Genomic DNA, 13,951 nt, shown 5'->3' with positions numbered 1-13,951 from the left:
CCCACCCCAGGGATGGGGGCTTCGCTCACCCACCCCCCGACACCACCACACCAAGGTGCCACGCGGCTCGGATCGCAGCTTTTCGCTCAAAAACGCAGGTCCAGGCGCTCAGCGTACAAATATTTACAGCTCTTTACAAATGTACAAAACCCAAACCGAACGCAAACCCGAGGCGCAGGAGCCAGGGGGGATGGAGGGGCCCCCCCCCGCGCACCGTACAAAAATAAAGGACGTCTCTGCTGGGGGGCTCGGCTCTGCACGGGGTCCTGACCCCCCCCAGTGCCGTGGGGCCCAGCCCCACGTTGGCAGCACCCCCCCACCCCGTGCGCTGCTGCCCCCTGCACAAAAATTCCCTTTTCTGAGCCCGTTTCACATTCTGGTGGCCGTCGGTGGCTCAAGCGAGGGGGGACGAGGCTGTGCCCCCCCCAGAAGGTCCCTCCCCACATCCCCAGCCCGTGCAGGACCCCGGGGTGCTCCCAGCCCCCCCGCTCCAAGGCTGCTTTGTTTCTATTTGGAGAGCTCAGATAAACCCGCGGCCCCCCCGCGCCCGCAGAGGTCACGCTCGGAGCTGGCGATAAGATAAGGCCGGCACTGCCCCGGGCTCAAACGCAGCAAAAATGGGTGCTGCCGCTCACGGCACCTGCACCCAGCCCTGGGGTGGGGGGAGAGGAGCCCCCAGGGTGCCCTCGGCAGGTGCTGACCCCCAAAAAACAGGCAGCTGGGGGGCTGGGGGAGAGGGGCTGGGACCCGCTTCCCCCCTGCACCCCTTGGCCACCGCGCACGCCAGCCCCGGGTGGTCTCTGTCCCAACCTCTCCTCTGCGAGACCCCGGCCCCGGTCCGAGGTGGCCCTGAGACGGTGAGGAGGGGGTGAGGAGGGGGCTCGGGGGGTCCCCGGGGACGGAGGAGCAGGGTCAGGACGGTGCCGGTGCCGTGCTCCGGGCTTGGCAGGCGGCGCCGGCCGCGGGGAGGTGCGAGTTCGTGGCTGCCGGCTGCGGGGACGGCACGGGGGCACCGATGGGGCAGTCGGCTGGCTGGAGGGACAGAGGGACAGGGGGACGGTGAGATGAGGGGGACGGGGAGCCACGGGGCAGCCCCACAACCCCGGCGCTTACGTGGCGGCGGAAGAGGCGCTGCAGGAGGCTGCGCTTGGGGGGCTCGGGCAGCTGCCTCCAGTCCAGGTCCGGGGAGCGGGTCCCGTTGGGTCCGAAGACGTTGAGGTCCTTGAAGCACTCGGTCTCGATCATCTGGGGGGGCAGAGGGGGGCTCAGTGGGGTCGCGGAGCCAGAGCTGAGCCCCTCGTTCGATGGGGACCCCCCCGCACCTCGTTCTGCCAGGGGATGGAGACGCTGCCGGTGGCAAACTTGGCGTAGAAATCGTTGTCAGCTTGGTCCAGGTTGACGCCTTTCACGGTGGAGAACTGCTCGATGTCCAGCACGTCCTTACAATACACGGCCCGGGGCTGGGGGGCCCAAAGTGCCATCAGCTGGGGGTCTCATCCACCCCCCCTCCAGCCCCACGGCACCTGCACGGCCTGGAGCCTTACGTCTGGCACGAAGGAGGGCTTGGTGATGCCGGCCTCCAGGCGCTTGAAGTTGATGGTCCTGAAGAAGGGATGGCGCTTCACCTCGGCGGCGCCGTCCGCCCCGCAGCCCAGCCGCTGCTGGGGGTCCTTGGCCAGGAGCTGGGGAAGGGGGACGGGCGGTCAGAGGGGTGGCGGAGAGCCCCCAGCCCCACGGGGTCCGGCGTGCCCCCAGCTCACCAGCGTGCAGATGGCCCGGGCGTCCTCGCTGAATTTATCCGAGTAGTGCTCCTGCTCCTCCTGCACCCGCTTCTCCACCTCCTCCCGCTTCACCCGCTCCTTGCGGGCGCGGAAAGGCGACTGCCCCGCGATCATCTCGTACACCAGGCAGCCCAGGCCCCACCAGTCGGGGCTGAAGGCGTAGCGCTCGTTGTTGATCACCTCGGGGGCTGCAAGGCACGGCCACGGCCCCGCACCCTCAGTGGCCATGCACAGCCACCGGCCCCCCCTGTGCCCGCCACGGCCCCACACCTCACCCATGTAGCCCACGGTGCCCACGCGGCCCCGGATCGTCTCGCCCTCGGGGATCTTGATCGCCAGCCCCAGGTCGGAGATCCTGATGTGGCCTGAGGCAGGGAGGGGTTGGGGGGGTCCATCCCACGGCCCCTGTGCGCCCTCCCCAAAAACACACCCAGGAGCCCCAACGTTGCCTCCACGGGGGCGCACGGAGACCCGGCCCCAAATCCAGGAGCGTGCGCAGAGCCCAACCCCGCGGGTCTCCTCCTCACCATCATCATCCAGCAGGATGTTCTCTGGCTTCAGGTCCCTGTGGGGACAGACGGACAGACAGACGGACGGCTCAGCAGGGAGCACTCCGGCCATCCAGCCCCGCGTGCCCCCCCCCGCCGCCCCCACCTGTAGACGATGCCCTCCTGGTGCAGGTGCTGGAGGCCGCAGCAGATCTCAGCCGCGTAGAAGACCACGCGCTCGTCCTCGAAGCCCGGGTTGCCCATGTTGTAGATGTGGAACTTGAGGTCGCCGCCGTTCATGATGGTCAGCACCAGGCACAGCGCGTCCTTGGTCTCGTAGGCGTAGGCCAGGCTCACCTGTGTGCCACCGTCAGCCCCCGGCCCCGCAGAGCCACCCCGCACCCCGGGGGTGCCGCACTCACCACGAAGCGGCTGTTGACCTTCTCCAGGATCTGCTTCTCGTTCAGGGCCATCGCCTCCCCCTTCCGCTTCTTGATCCGCTTCTTCTCCAGCTTCTTACAGGCGTACATCTTCCCCGTGGCGCGCACTTGGCAGGCGCACACCTGGGGCAGGGCGCACCAGGGTCAGCACCCCGGGGACCCGGCCCCGCGCCCTCCTCCTGCCCCGGCCGCACCTCTCCGAAGCCGCCCTTGCCCAGGATCCGGTACTGCCGAAACGTGTCCTTGGTGACCGACTGCCTGCAACACGGCCCCGTGCGTCAGCCCCGCTCGGTGCCGGCCCCTCGCCCCCCCTGGGTGCCCCCCTCTCACCTCTCCAGGTACTTCCACTGCAGGAAGCGGTCGAAGTACATGCTGTCCAGGTAGTCGGCGAAGGGCGCCCTGCTCAGGTACTGGCGCAGGGGGCTGCGGGGACACCAGGGACGCTCAGCAGCCCCCATGGGGACGCCCACCCCGTGGCTGGTCCCCAAGACGGAGGGATGAGGGCGCAGCAGGGCCGGGACTCACTGCAGGCAGCTGCTGAAGAGCTCTTTGCAGGGGCTTTTCTGCAGCTCCTCCAGGCACCGGCTGACGTGCGCCTGGCTGATCTCGGGCAGGTAATCGGGGGACTGCGGGGAGCAGACAGGGCTGGGGTGGGCACGCAGCCAGCGGGGGACACGTGGCCCCGCTCCCGGCCCCTGCTCGCCCGTCCTGCTCCAGGAACCTCCCCCCGGGCTCACCTCCTGGTGCAGGAACCTGCGGATGATCTCCTCGCCCATCTCCTTGCGCTTCTCATCCGGGGCCAGCTCGTAGTCCGCCTGGGGAGGAGGGCGTTGGGGACGGGCAGCACCGAGCCCCCAGCACCCCGGAGCAGCCCTGGGACAAGCGACCCCACTGCAGGCACCCACCGACCCCACAACCATCCCAGCAACAGGGAGCACAGCCCGTTTGGTGATGCTCCTGCTTCTGACTCCCCAGCACCTGAGGTCTCCTCCTGGCATCGCTCCCAGCCCCGCAGCACCCCCAGATCCCCCCCACGAGCCCCTTACCGCAGCGTCCAGGAAGCGAATGCAGCGCAGGAGCTCCGGCCGCGTCTCGCAGAACTGTCGGAAGAGCAGGCGCCCGATGGGCTGCTTCTCGCACAGGCTGCCGTAGTCGGGCTCTGCAAGGGGCAGCGGGGACGTGCCACCACCACGCGGTGCCAGCGCGGCCTCACACCGTGCCCCCTGGCTCAGCCGGCACAGCGGTGACCCAGCGTTGTGCCACTGCTTTTGGGGACACCCCCCCCATTCCCTCGCTGGGGACAGCTCCGTGCTGAGCCCCAAAACGCCCACTCCCCCGGGAGCTCACCCAGGCCTCGCCGCAGCTCGTTGCACTGGCTGATGTGGGGGAAGCGCAGGATCTCCCTCCACTTCTTGCTCCGGCCTTTGCGCTTGCCGCCGCCACCTGCGGGTGGATGGGAGGGAGAGGAGGTGATGCTGGGGGGCACGGGCACCATTTTGGGGTCTTCCCTTCATCCCGCTGCTGCTGCGCCCTGGAGACCCGGGGGACACGAAGCCCCGTTGCTCTCACACTTAGCAAAAGCCGCGCAAAATCTAAATTCACGTGGGAAAAACAAAACTTCGGGCTCCACCAGGGACACGGGGAGGGCACCCTGACCCCAGGGACAGGGCTCTGACCGCAGCAGAGAACCCCGGTCCTGTTCCCGGTCCCTGCCCGGTTTGGGGCCCCGTGCCCACCTCGGTGGGGCGGGCAGGGCCCGGAGGGGCGCAGGCTTCCTCCCTGAACAATGCCGCGTCCCGTGCGGGCTCCCTGCCGTAAACATCTGGTTTCCTTCTCTCCCCAGCGCGCGGGGCCTGCGAGCGCCCGGCCAGATCCCGCTCGGTCCCCGATGGGGATGGGGATGGGGACGAGGAGGGGGCAGCGGCACGGCCCCACTGCAGCCGCTCCTCCCGGGCAGATACTTGGCGCGTGAAGTCATCCCTGCAGGGACCTGACATCAGCGCGGCTCCCAGCTGGTGGCCGGCCAGCGCCGCCCGCCCCGGTGACGCCGAGCCGAGCCCACGGGACGCCGCTGCGCCGGGCTCCGGCATTTCGGCGGCCCCGGGGAGGCGGCCGGGCAGAGCTTCCTGCAGGAATCAGCGCGCTTCCTCCGGCAGGAATCGCCCCGCGTCAGCCAGCGGGAAGGGGGCAGCCGGCACCGCGCACCCAGCGCATCCCCGCGGGGTCCCCCTGCTCTGTCCCCATCCTGCCAGGGCCAGGAGGGGAGAAAAACGCCCTAAGATCTGGGCAGAGTGCGCGTGCCTCATCTCGTAATAAAGTGATGTTATTCTACGTGTTTTGGGTGCATTTTGAATGGGAAAGGCCGCACGGGGCACACCTGCCCTGCCACTGTGCACAGCCCAGACTGCGTCCAGAAGGGTGGCATCAGGAGGGGACACGCACTGGGGACAGCCAGGACGCACGTGGAGAGCCCCACGTCCAACAGAACCACGGCCACAGTGACAGGATGGCACCGGGGCACGGCCACCCCGGCTCCCAACAGGGCAAGTGGCCCCAAGGGGCTGCGATCAGCCCTGAACTCCTGCAGGACGCGGCCAGGGAGCAGCCGGGCAGGTGGCGAGGTGGCCCCGCAGCTCCCCACACCCCGCTCAGCGGGGATGCCCCGGGGTGGAGGTGCCCGGCCCCAGCGCTGCACGGGGACCTCGCCAGCTGGCAGCAGAGATAAGAGGAGAAATCAGCGCCGGGCACACGAGAAACCCCACGAGGAGCCTCCCTGCTGCCGAGCTGACCTCCGCCACGCGAAAAGCTGTCGAAAGCAAAATCAAACTGCTCCCCTGCGGAACGGAGCCCACGTACCACATGGCGAGGCGTACGCACGAGGAGCTGTGTTACACCAACAAAGCTGCCGGCAGGAAAAGCCCCAAACAGCCCCGTGCCCAAGGCCCTGCAGCTCCCAGCCCCTGCCAAGGGGTTGGGGTCCCACCACGGGCACCCCTCTGCCCGGCACCCCCAGGAGCAGGGGGCTCAGCCCCAGCCCCCCGGGTCGCTGCTCCTCTGCGCCTTGGCGCCTTGGACGTCGCCGGCTCGGGGTGAGCCATAAGGAGTTCCTCCCTGCCCTGTTATCTCCTCGCTGCTTACAAACTCCTGGGTTATTTACCCCGGGCACTTCCGCGGGCGGCCGAGCCTGCGGCTCAGAGGAACTCCTCCCGGTGCTGGGAGCCCCCGGGGAATTCGGCTCCGCTCGGTGGCAGCAGGGCCACGAGGCCAACCCCAACCTACAGCCGGGGTGCAGCCGCTCCCATCCCTTTGGAGGTGCAGAGATGCCCCCAGGGCCCCCATCCTGCCGAGCCCCCTCCCCAGCAGCGCCCACCGGGGGTCGGAGCAATCCCACCGGCTGATCGCTGCCGGGACGAACCCCCCCGGGGTGTGGGGAGGCGCGGGGCAAGGGGACCCCGGCACCTTCCAGCCCCGGGGCGCAGGGGCCCCATTTCCCCCCCCAACACCGTGGGAGCCCCCGGCCCGGCGCCGGAGCCGTCCCCCGGAGCCTTTCCCCGACGTGAACCCGGGGTGCTCCCGGGGGGCCGAGCCCCGCTCGCAGCCGCCCCCCAGGGCCGCTGGCGCCGCCTCGCCGAGCGCAGCCCCCGGTGTCCCCCCCCCGAGACCCGACGGCACCGGGCAGCGCCGAGCCAGGGCGGCGGCGGCGGCGGCGCTTGTGCGCCCCGGGGGCCGAGCCCGGTACGGAACAACCCGGCCCGGCCCCGGCCCTCGCCCCCCCGGCTTTGGGGTCGCCCCCCCAAAGGGACCCAAATCGGATGGGGGGGTTCGGGCACCCGCCGCCCCCTGCGCTGCTCCCGGCCCGGAGCGACCGACGGACGGACCCTGAGCCCCGGGGGGGGGGGGACCGGGAAGAAGCGGTGGGGGGCACCGGACCCCTCCAAGCGCCCAGCCCCGGGACACACGGACACGCGGCTCCCCCCCCGCCGCCGCCGCCCCGCCCGGGAGCACCGGGACGCGCCCCCGGCCCCGCCGCCGCCTCCCCCCGGCCGGAGCGGAGCGGAGGGGCCGGACCGGGGCGGGGCGGGGGGGACCCGAGGGGGCCGGGACGGGGCCGGGGGGGACCGGGGGGACACGGGGGGGGCACAGGGGGGGGTCCGGGCTCGCCCCTCGCTACCTTCGCGGGCCTTCAGCAGCACGGTGTTGGCCACGATGTTCTCCAGCTCCATGGCGCGGCGGGGGGGCGGCAGGGGGCGGCGGAGCCCCCGAGCTCCAGCCCCGGCCCCGGCGGCACGGGGCGGGCCGGGCCCCTCCCGCCGCCCCCGGGCTGCGTCACGGCCGTGACGTCACGGGCCGCCCCTTGGCGTCACGCCTTATGTAAGGGCAGCACCGCCCCCCCCCCCGGGACCCCCCCCCCTCCCCGGCACCGGGGCTCCTCCCGGCACCGCAATTCGGGGACCCCCCCCCCCGGGGGCTGCGCAGCCCTCGCCCCCCTGCCCCAAATTCCCTCCCCTCCGGGCACGGCGACCCCCCCGCGGCACCGGGATCGGGGTCGGTGCCACGGAGCCCGGCGCCCCCCCGGTCCCCCCCCGGCCGGTGCCGTCCCCGAGCCGAGCCCCGGGAGCCCCGCGGCGCCTCCGGGTTTGTTTTCTTCTCCCCCCGCCCTCGGCGTTTCCGTGTCTGCGCCTTCCCTCGGGCCGAGCTCCCCCTGCAGCCCTCGGAGCGCGGCCACGGCCCCGGGGCGCAAACGGCCCCGGGGGGGCTGCCCGAGAGCGGCCGGACCCAGCCCCAGCCCCTTCGATGCCGGTGGCTTTTCCGGCCCCCTTTGTGCCAGCGCCCACCCTACTCACAGAGGAAGCAGTGGGTTTGGGAGAAATCCGCTCCCCCAGGTCCCCCCCCCCCCAGCAGCACTCGGGCACCCTCCCCACGGAGCGTTTCAGCCTCGCAGGGGGAAGGAACCAGCTCAGCTCCCCTCGCCCCCCAGCTTTGCCTCTCCCTACCCTCAGAGCTCCCGGCTGCTGCCCAAAACCCGGTGTGGGGAGGGCGCTGCCTTACCCCCAGGCACCCAAAAACACCCAACTCAGCTCGACCCCCACCTCTCCTACCTGCCTGAGCTGTGCCAGCTCCACCAAGGCACTGAATTTTGGAGATAACCTCGGGAGGAAGAGGGACTGATGGTGCTGGGGGTGGGGGCAGCCCAGGTGAGGCAGCTCTGTCATTAATTAGCAGGGAATTAATTGCAGCTGCTGGGAAGGAGCCGCACCTGGGGAGCAGGGGCAGAGCCCCCAGGGTGCTGCCCCCGGGGGTCTCACCTGGAGCTTCCACAGCAGCAGGGGTCCCCTCGCTGCCCCGGCACCCCACGGGGCAGGTCCCACGTGCCAGCATCCAAAAATCAAGGAACGCGCCCAAAACACAGCCCAAAACTCTGCTGTTGAGATCAGGGATTTATTTACACATCAGGGGGAACTCTTGCCCAGAGTCATGAGGAAAAAACAAACAAAAAGACCCGAGGGGTTCCCCTCGGAACAGACCCCCTCTCGCTCACCAGAGCCTCAGAGGGCAGCCCAACGGCACCGCTCCTCCTTCTCCACACGGAGGAACCCAAACCATGATTTTTTAAGTTGTCTGCGCCACAGAAAACACAATTCTGAGATAAAGGCAGCCTTCCCGGGGAGCTCCATCAGCAGCACGCGGGCGGGCGGCCCCCCAGCCCCGCCGCGGGGGTCGCATCCGTGGCGGCCCCGTCAGTACTCATCCAGGGTGTCCGCGCGCGGCACCGCCAGGCCCCGCTCCTTCAGCGCCTGCACCTTCAGCTTCTCCGACTCCTGCTTGGCCTGCAGCTCCAGCCGCTGCTCCTCCAGGATCTCCTCGATGGAGACCTGCTGCAGCGGCGTGTCGCTCTCCTTCTCCAGGTCCTGCAACGCAAAGCGCGGGGGCGGCACCGTTGGGGGCACCGGGCTCTGCGCTCCCGGCACCACGGGCGCTGCTGCACCCAGGGCGTTTTGCTCCGTCTGGTGCCCGGGTCCCTGGGGCAGGAGGGTCCCTGGGGGCAGGAGGGTCCCCGGGCGGAGCAGCCACGGCAGGATTTGCCTCCCGAGCCCGGGGTGGGCTCTGCAGTGGGTCCCAACCTCAGATTTGGTGCTTGGGGCAAAGCCACCTCCATGTGAGCCCCCAATGTGCCCGGAGGGGGTGAAGTCGGGGCAGCCCCTGAAGGTCTGAGGGCAGAGATGGGGGCACCGCCGGGCGGGGGGGCAAGCAGGGAACCACCCCCAGCGACACCGAGTGCCTGCAGCTGGGGGCACCTGGATTTTGGGGCGGGCACCTGGATTTTGGGGCAGGCTCCTGGGGAGCACCCAGCAGGACACAGAGGGACAAAGTGACACCAGACGGGACAGCAGCCGCCCCCCCAGCACCCCTCAGGGCCAGCAGGGAGGTGAGCGCTGTCCCCAGGCTGTCCCCACAGCTCCATCCCCCCCCCCCGGCACCCCCAGCACTTACTTATTACTTACTATTTCCCCCAGCAGGACGACGTTCTCGCCCCTGACGACGAAGATGCCCCGGGGGATGTCCCCGTACTTCTTGCCCACGTGGATGCGCTCCACGGTCTGGTGCAGCACCAGGTTCGCTGTGACGATTACAAGGAAAAAAAAATAAAAAAAATGAGAGAAAAAATAAAAATCACATTTTTCACTGCATTTTGTGGCTGAAAGGAGCAGCCCTGGGCAGTGAACCCCGGGCTCCGTGGCCAAATTGTGCTGCGGGAGCAGCCTCAGCCCAGGGGGTGGGAACGGAGAGAAATAACGAAAATTGCCCAATTTATGGGGAGCCCCCCCAAAACCCCCAAACCCAGCAGCTGGGAAGGAAGGGGCGACCCTGCAGCCCCAGCCGGGGCCGGGATCGGTGACCCCGGGGATGCTGACACCGGGTGCCCCCCCCCCATGTCCCGGTGACCGGCACGACCCCCCTCTGACCCCCCCGTACCGAACTGGTCGATGCTGCGCAGGAAGCCGATCAGCGTCCGGCCGTCACGCAGCAGCACCAGGTGCTTCTCTGCGGGAAACGGGCATCAGGCGGAGACCCGGTACCAGGGGGGGGCCCGGTAACGGCGGTGGGCAATACCCGGTACCGGGACCCCCCCCGGGGGATGGGGACAGGGCTGGGGGCAGGGACCCGGCTGCCCCCATGGGGGGCGGTGCCTGCAGGGGAAGGGGGGCAGCCGGCACCGGGGACGGGGGCACCGGGGGGTTACCAGGGGTCAACCGGGGGGTTACCGGGGGGCTACCGGGGGGGGATCAGGAGACACCGGGGGGTTACCGGGAGCGCCTGGAGGTTACCGGGGGGGCACCGGGGGGACACTGGGAACGCCTAGAGGTTAAGCAGTGGGCACCGGGGGGTTACCGGGGGCACCTAGAGGTTACCGGGGGGCTACCGGGGGGCTACCGGGGGGCACCGGTGGACACCAGGGGATTACCGGGGGCACCTGGGGGTTAAGCGGGGGGCACCGAGGGGTTACCGGGGGGTTACTGCGGGGCACCGGGGGGTTACCGGGGGGTTACCGGGGGTCAACCGAGGGGTTACTAGAGGTCAACCGCCCCGGTGCCCGGTGCCCGCTGCCGGGCGGCACTCACTGTCGATGTCCTGGATGAGGCTGGCCGTGCCCGGCATGTAGTTCATGGTGCCGGTGCCTCGGCGCCGAGCGGAAGCGCCGCCATGCGCCGCGGGGACCGCCCCGGAACCGCCCCGCGGCACCGAGCAGGGAGGTGGGGGCGCTGCGCCTTTAAGAACCGCGCCGAGCCTTGCGCGCGGGGAGCCCGCCCATTGGCCGAGCCGCGGCGGGCGCCGCCGCTCATTGGCTGAGCCGCGGGGAGGGGCGGGGCCGGCCGGCGGCCATGGAGCCCCGCGGTAGCGCCGCGCCCTGGGCCCCGGGGCCGCCGGCGGGGCAGGTACGGGGGGGGCGGGGCCGGGAACGGGGGGGGGCGGGGCCAGGAGGGGGCCGGGGGGCGGGGCCCGGGGGTCCCGGGGGGGGGCCGGGGGGGGGCCGGGGGGGGGATCGGGGGGTCCCGGGGCTGTGCCCGGTGCTCCCGGGGGGGCTCGGGGCGGCCCCGGTGTCCCGGGAGCGTCCCGGGAGCGCCCCGGGCCCGGAGCGCAGGGAGCGGCCCCCCCCCGGGGGGGGTGTGCGTGGGGCCGGGAGGAGGAAGCGGGGCCCGGCCGGTTCCCCCGGGGCGTTTGGGCACCTCCCGGTTTCGGTGCCGGGGCTGAGCCTCCCGGCAGCTCCCCCCGCCTGTCCCCGTTCGTCCTCCGCAGGGCATGGACTCCCCGTACAGCACCGGAGCCTACAGCGCCCCGTACCCCCCCGCCGCCCCGCACCACCCCGGCCTGCCCCAGCCTCGGGGGTTCGGCTCCTCGGGACCCCCCCGGAGCCCCTACCCCGCCGAGCCCCCGGCCAGGTACCGGCCCCCCCCGGCCCCCGCCGCTCCCTGGGGTTACGGCACCGCGGACAGCCTGGAAGCGGCCCCGCTGCGGCGGCAGCACGGCCCCGGGTACTCGCCCCCGCAGGTAAGAGGGCGGCCGTGGGGGGCGAGGAGTTTTGTGGGACCCCGGGGGAGGGGAGGGGAGGGGAGGCCCCCCCTGTGCCCCCTCTGATGGGATTTTGGGGCCCTAAATGGCTTTAATGTCCCCAAAAGCTCGTCCCTATAAATCCCCATAACCGCCCCTCTCTCCACTCACCCCACAGTTTGGGGGGCAGCAGGCAGCGGGTGGCAACCCCAATGCTGTGGCTCACCAGGGGTGTATGGGGGGGCTGCGGGCACCCACGGGGTAACGCCTGTCCCCCCCCCTCCTCCTCCTGCAGACCCCCGGGATGCCGGTCCCGCAGTACCCGTACGGAGACGGCCACCTCGGGACCACCCCGCAGGGGCCGCAGCCCCGGCCCCAGGAGGACGCCTGGGCTCCCCCCGCCGCCTACGGGGCGCAGCCACGGAACGCCTGGACCACGGCGCACGGGACCCCCTTTGGCACCGACCCGCACCCTGCGTGGGGTGGTGGCAGCGGGGCCGCGTCCTACCCGCCCCCCCGGGACTCCAAGGTATGGGGGATGCTTTGTGCTGGGTCCCAATTGTGGTCGGACCCCTCTTTGCCCAGGCTTCTCCTAAATAAGAAATCTTTTAGGCAGCAAATACAGGGAAATGATGCACCTGGGGGGGGGCTGTCACCTCGGATCCCTCTGGGTTTGACCCAGAGGCTGCCACGTGCAGCAGCAGCCCCGGGGGGGGGTTAGGTGACAGTTCAGTGCTGTCAGCTGGGGAGAAGGATTTTTGGAAGGGCCAGGGGGGACCTTGCTGGGATCTGTTCAGCATTTATTTTTTTTCCGCTCTGATTGTAGGAAACCGCTTACGACAAACCTGATCCGAGCCCAAACCAACACAACTACTACTGCGATGTCAGCCACCAGCAGGCTGGGGCAACGAGCGACCACAAGGCACCCCCCGCGCCCCCAGCCCCCCGGGTGCAGTACAGCGCTCAGCCCCAGATGTACGGCGCTGCCCCTCGGAAGCCCCCGGCTGGGAAGCAGGAGGGAGGCCTCAGGGGGGGCGAGCAGATCCAGCCGGAGATCCAGAGGATCCTGCACATCACCAGGGCGGCTGCGCAGCTGGAGCAAGAGGTGGATGAGTTTGTAGGGAAAAAGACAGATAAATCCTACCGGCTCCTGGAGGAGATGTTGACCAAGCTGCTGTTGGAACTGGATTCCATTGAGACTGGTGGCCAGGACGGCGTCCGGCAGGCCAGGAAAGAAGCTGTCCATAGAATTCAGGCCATTCTGGAAATACTGGAAAGAAAGGGATTTTGAGAGCCTGTCAGCCACAACACAGCCACAACACAGCCTGCTGCTGAGGTTCCAAAGAGTTTTAGTTCTGCTCAATGTCAGCTCTTTCTGCTAAGCACTATTGACAATGGAAAGCAATAAGCCCTGATTTAAAAAAACAAAACAAAACCACGGAAAAGCCCAGCCCCACGAGATACGGACAAATTAAGAGGAGATGGAAGCAGCAAAACGAATCGTGTGTTCCAGGCTTTGGAAAAGCAGCACCACCTGAGGTACCAACCCCTGCACAGGTCCCTGGGGAGGCTGCATCCTCTGAACAAGAAGAAAAACACCGCACAGAGCAAAATTCCCCACCTCGTGGAGCCACAGCCCTGGGAACAGCTGGAACACCCCCCAGATCTCATCACAAAGGCACCGTGCAGCCGTGAGCCGAGCCCCTGAGCCTGCCGACCACTGCGTGTGCTTTCAGCTTCAGATCCCTTGCCATAAAAGCTGGTGCGTGTCCTCGGGGTGCTGCTTGTTTTCAGTGCTGCAGGACGTGACCCTGCTGGCAGCGTGCTCAGCACGGCAGCACCAGCGCCCGTCGCGTCGCGCCGTTCCTCCTGTCGGGGGGAGCTGCCCCGTGGTGCCCGGTGTGGCTGCAGGAACGCAGCCCGGAGCCCTCCAAGTTCTGCCTCTGGAAAAGACGGGCACGGCCAGAAATGTCACAGGGCAGCCCTGGACAGAGGGAGGCATAGGAATGCTTTTCAGGTCACTCGGGTAAAAATCCTCTTTTTAATTGTAACGTCCTCTCGCCTACTGCGAGGTCTGTGTCCCGCTGCACACCCCCTGCTCAGTGGCACCGGACGGGGCAGGGACGGGAGGAGCTCAGCCTGCCACTGACCCTCGGGTCACACCACGTTCAGTGAATCATTACTGCGTGTAACGAGATAATAAACCCTGACAACTTTTAAATGCTGTTTTGTAATTACGATCTCTTGAAGTCTCTTCTTTTAAAGGGAAGTCGTGTGCACGGTTGCGTAACTGAGACCTGCCCATGACCAAAATACCAGCCGGGTTGTCTCAGCAGCTGAAGGTTAGGGATGAACGCAGCCCATCAGCAGCACCGAGGGTGTTTTTTTTGGGGGGTGTTGGGGTTAGGGGGCCCCCATCCGCTCCCAAGCAGAGGCTCCAGGAGCCCTCGCCTTGCTGCAGGGGTGGTGGCCATGTTTCGGAAGGGATCTGGAAGGGAACTCAGCCTTCCTGAGGCCAGGAGCCCCGACCTTGTGCTCCGCAGGCTGGCAGCCAGCTGCTGTCCCCAAGGAGCCCGGCAGATGCCACGTCGGTGACGGAGCGGGCTGCGCGCACGGGACTGACCTTTGGGGCTCTTTGGATGCGATCACATGCGGCGGGCAGCCCGCAGGAATGGCCCGGTTGGAGGCCAGC

General features: G+C 69.0%; 3 protein-coding genes across 6 annotated transcripts; 1 reads left to right on the top strand and 2 right to left on the bottom strand.

The window, feature by feature from the left end:
- Positions 1-108: 108 nt before the first annotated feature.
- On the bottom strand, positions 109-7,106 carry LOC137845394 (G protein-coupled receptor kinase 5-like). Of its 3 annotated transcripts, XM_068662549.1 has the most exons (16): positions 6,881-7,104; positions 4,057-4,152; positions 3,756-3,868; positions 3,447-3,524; positions 3,235-3,335; positions 3,040-3,132; positions 2,904-2,967; positions 2,692-2,832; positions 2,436-2,626; positions 2,309-2,346; positions 2,057-2,146; positions 1,761-1,969; positions 1,545-1,682; positions 1,323-1,460; positions 1,114-1,245; positions 109-1,032 (listed from the first exon to the last, which is right to left on the bottom strand). In XM_068662549.1, exons 1-16 carry the CDS (start codon positions 6,930-6,932, stop codon positions 913-915), a joined length of 1,794 nt encoding a protein of 597 aa, XP_068518650.1. In that variant the 5' UTR covers positions 6,933-7,104; the 3' UTR covers positions 109-912. The 3 variants fall into 3 exon arrangements, with proteins under 3 accessions (XP_068518650.1, XP_068518651.1, XP_068518652.1); XM_068662550.1 differs by lacking the exon at positions 2,057-2,146 and having other exon boundaries at positions 6,881-7,106; XM_068662551.1 differs by lacking the exons at positions 2,904-2,967; positions 3,756-3,868; positions 4,057-4,152; positions 6,881-7,104 and having other exon boundaries at positions 3,447-3,488.
- A 1,028-nt stretch (positions 7,107-8,134) lies between these two features.
- On the bottom strand, positions 8,135-10,492 carry LSM1 (LSM1 homolog, mRNA degradation associated). 2 transcript variants are annotated; one of them, XM_068662561.1, is made up of 4 exons: positions 10,332-10,489; positions 9,685-9,753; positions 9,213-9,328; positions 8,135-8,618 (listed from the first exon to the last, which is right to left on the bottom strand). In XM_068662561.1, the coding sequence occupies exons 1-4, from the start codon at positions 10,375-10,377 to the stop codon at positions 8,448-8,450; spliced, it is 402 nt and encodes a 133-aa protein (XP_068518662.1). In that variant the 5' UTR covers positions 10,378-10,489; the 3' UTR covers positions 8,135-8,447. The 2 variants fall into 2 exon arrangements, with proteins under 2 accessions (XP_068518662.1, XP_068518663.1); XM_068662562.1 differs by having other exon boundaries at positions 8,479-8,618; positions 9,202-9,328; positions 10,332-10,492.
- BAG4 (BAG cochaperone 4) lies at positions 10,490-13,493 on the top strand. The gene is made up of 4 exons (XM_068662556.1): positions 10,490-10,646; positions 11,008-11,259; positions 11,555-11,788; positions 12,086-13,493. The coding sequence occupies exons 1-4, from the start codon at positions 10,593-10,595 to the stop codon at positions 12,548-12,550; spliced, it is 1,005 nt and encodes a 334-aa protein (XP_068518657.1). The 5' UTR covers positions 10,490-10,592; the 3' UTR covers positions 12,551-13,493.
- The last annotated feature ends 458 nt before the right edge of the window (positions 13,494-13,951 follow it).

Source organism: Anas acuta, chromosome 27 (genome assembly GCF_963932015.1).
Source record: "Anas acuta chromosome 27, bAnaAcu1.1, whole genome shotgun sequence".
Taxonomy (NCBI): Eukaryota; Metazoa; Chordata; class Aves; order Anseriformes; family Anatidae; genus Anas; species Anas acuta.
Note: the sequence above shows the minus strand (reverse complement) of the source record. Positions and strands in the feature narration are given on the sequence as shown.

Bases quoted from the DNA above. Each gene is read 5' to 3' on its own strand.
- LOC137845394 (XM_068662549.1), bottom strand. From the start codon at position 6,932: ATGGAGCTGGAGAACATCGTGGCCAACACCGTGCTGCTGAAGGCCCGC. The intron at 2,627-2,691 runs GTGAGTGCGGCA...GGTGGCACACAG, and splicing joins AGGTCAACAGCCGCTTCGTG to GTGAGCCTGGCCTACGCCTA. The intron at 1,246-1,322 runs GTGCGGGGGGGT...CTGCCCCCCCAG, and splicing joins CCATCCCCTGGCAGAACGAG to ATGATCGAGACCGAGTGCTT.
- LSM1 (XM_068662561.1), bottom strand. From the start codon at position 10,377: ATGAACTACATGCCGGGCACGGCCAGCCTCATCCAGGACATCGACA. The intron at 9,754-10,331 runs GTGAGTGCCGCC...CGTTTCCCGCAG, and splicing joins CCTCATCCAGGACATCGACA to AGAAGCACCTGGTGCTGCTG. The intron at 8,619-9,212 runs GTAAGTAATAAG...TTTGCGTTGCAG, and splicing joins TCGTCCTGCTGGGGGAAATA to GACCTGGAGAAGGAGAGCGA.
- BAG4 (XM_068662556.1), top strand. From the start codon at position 10,593: ATGGAGCCCCGCGGTAGCGCCGCGCCCTGGGCCCCGGGGCCGCCGGCG. The intron at 10,647-11,007 runs GTACGGGGGGGG...CGTCCTCCGCAG, and splicing joins CGGGGCCGCCGGCGGGGCAG to GGCATGGACTCCCCGTACAG. The intron at 11,789-12,085 runs GTATGGGGGATG...CTCTGATTGTAG, and splicing joins CGCCCCCCCGGGACTCCAAG to GAAACCGCTTACGACAAACC.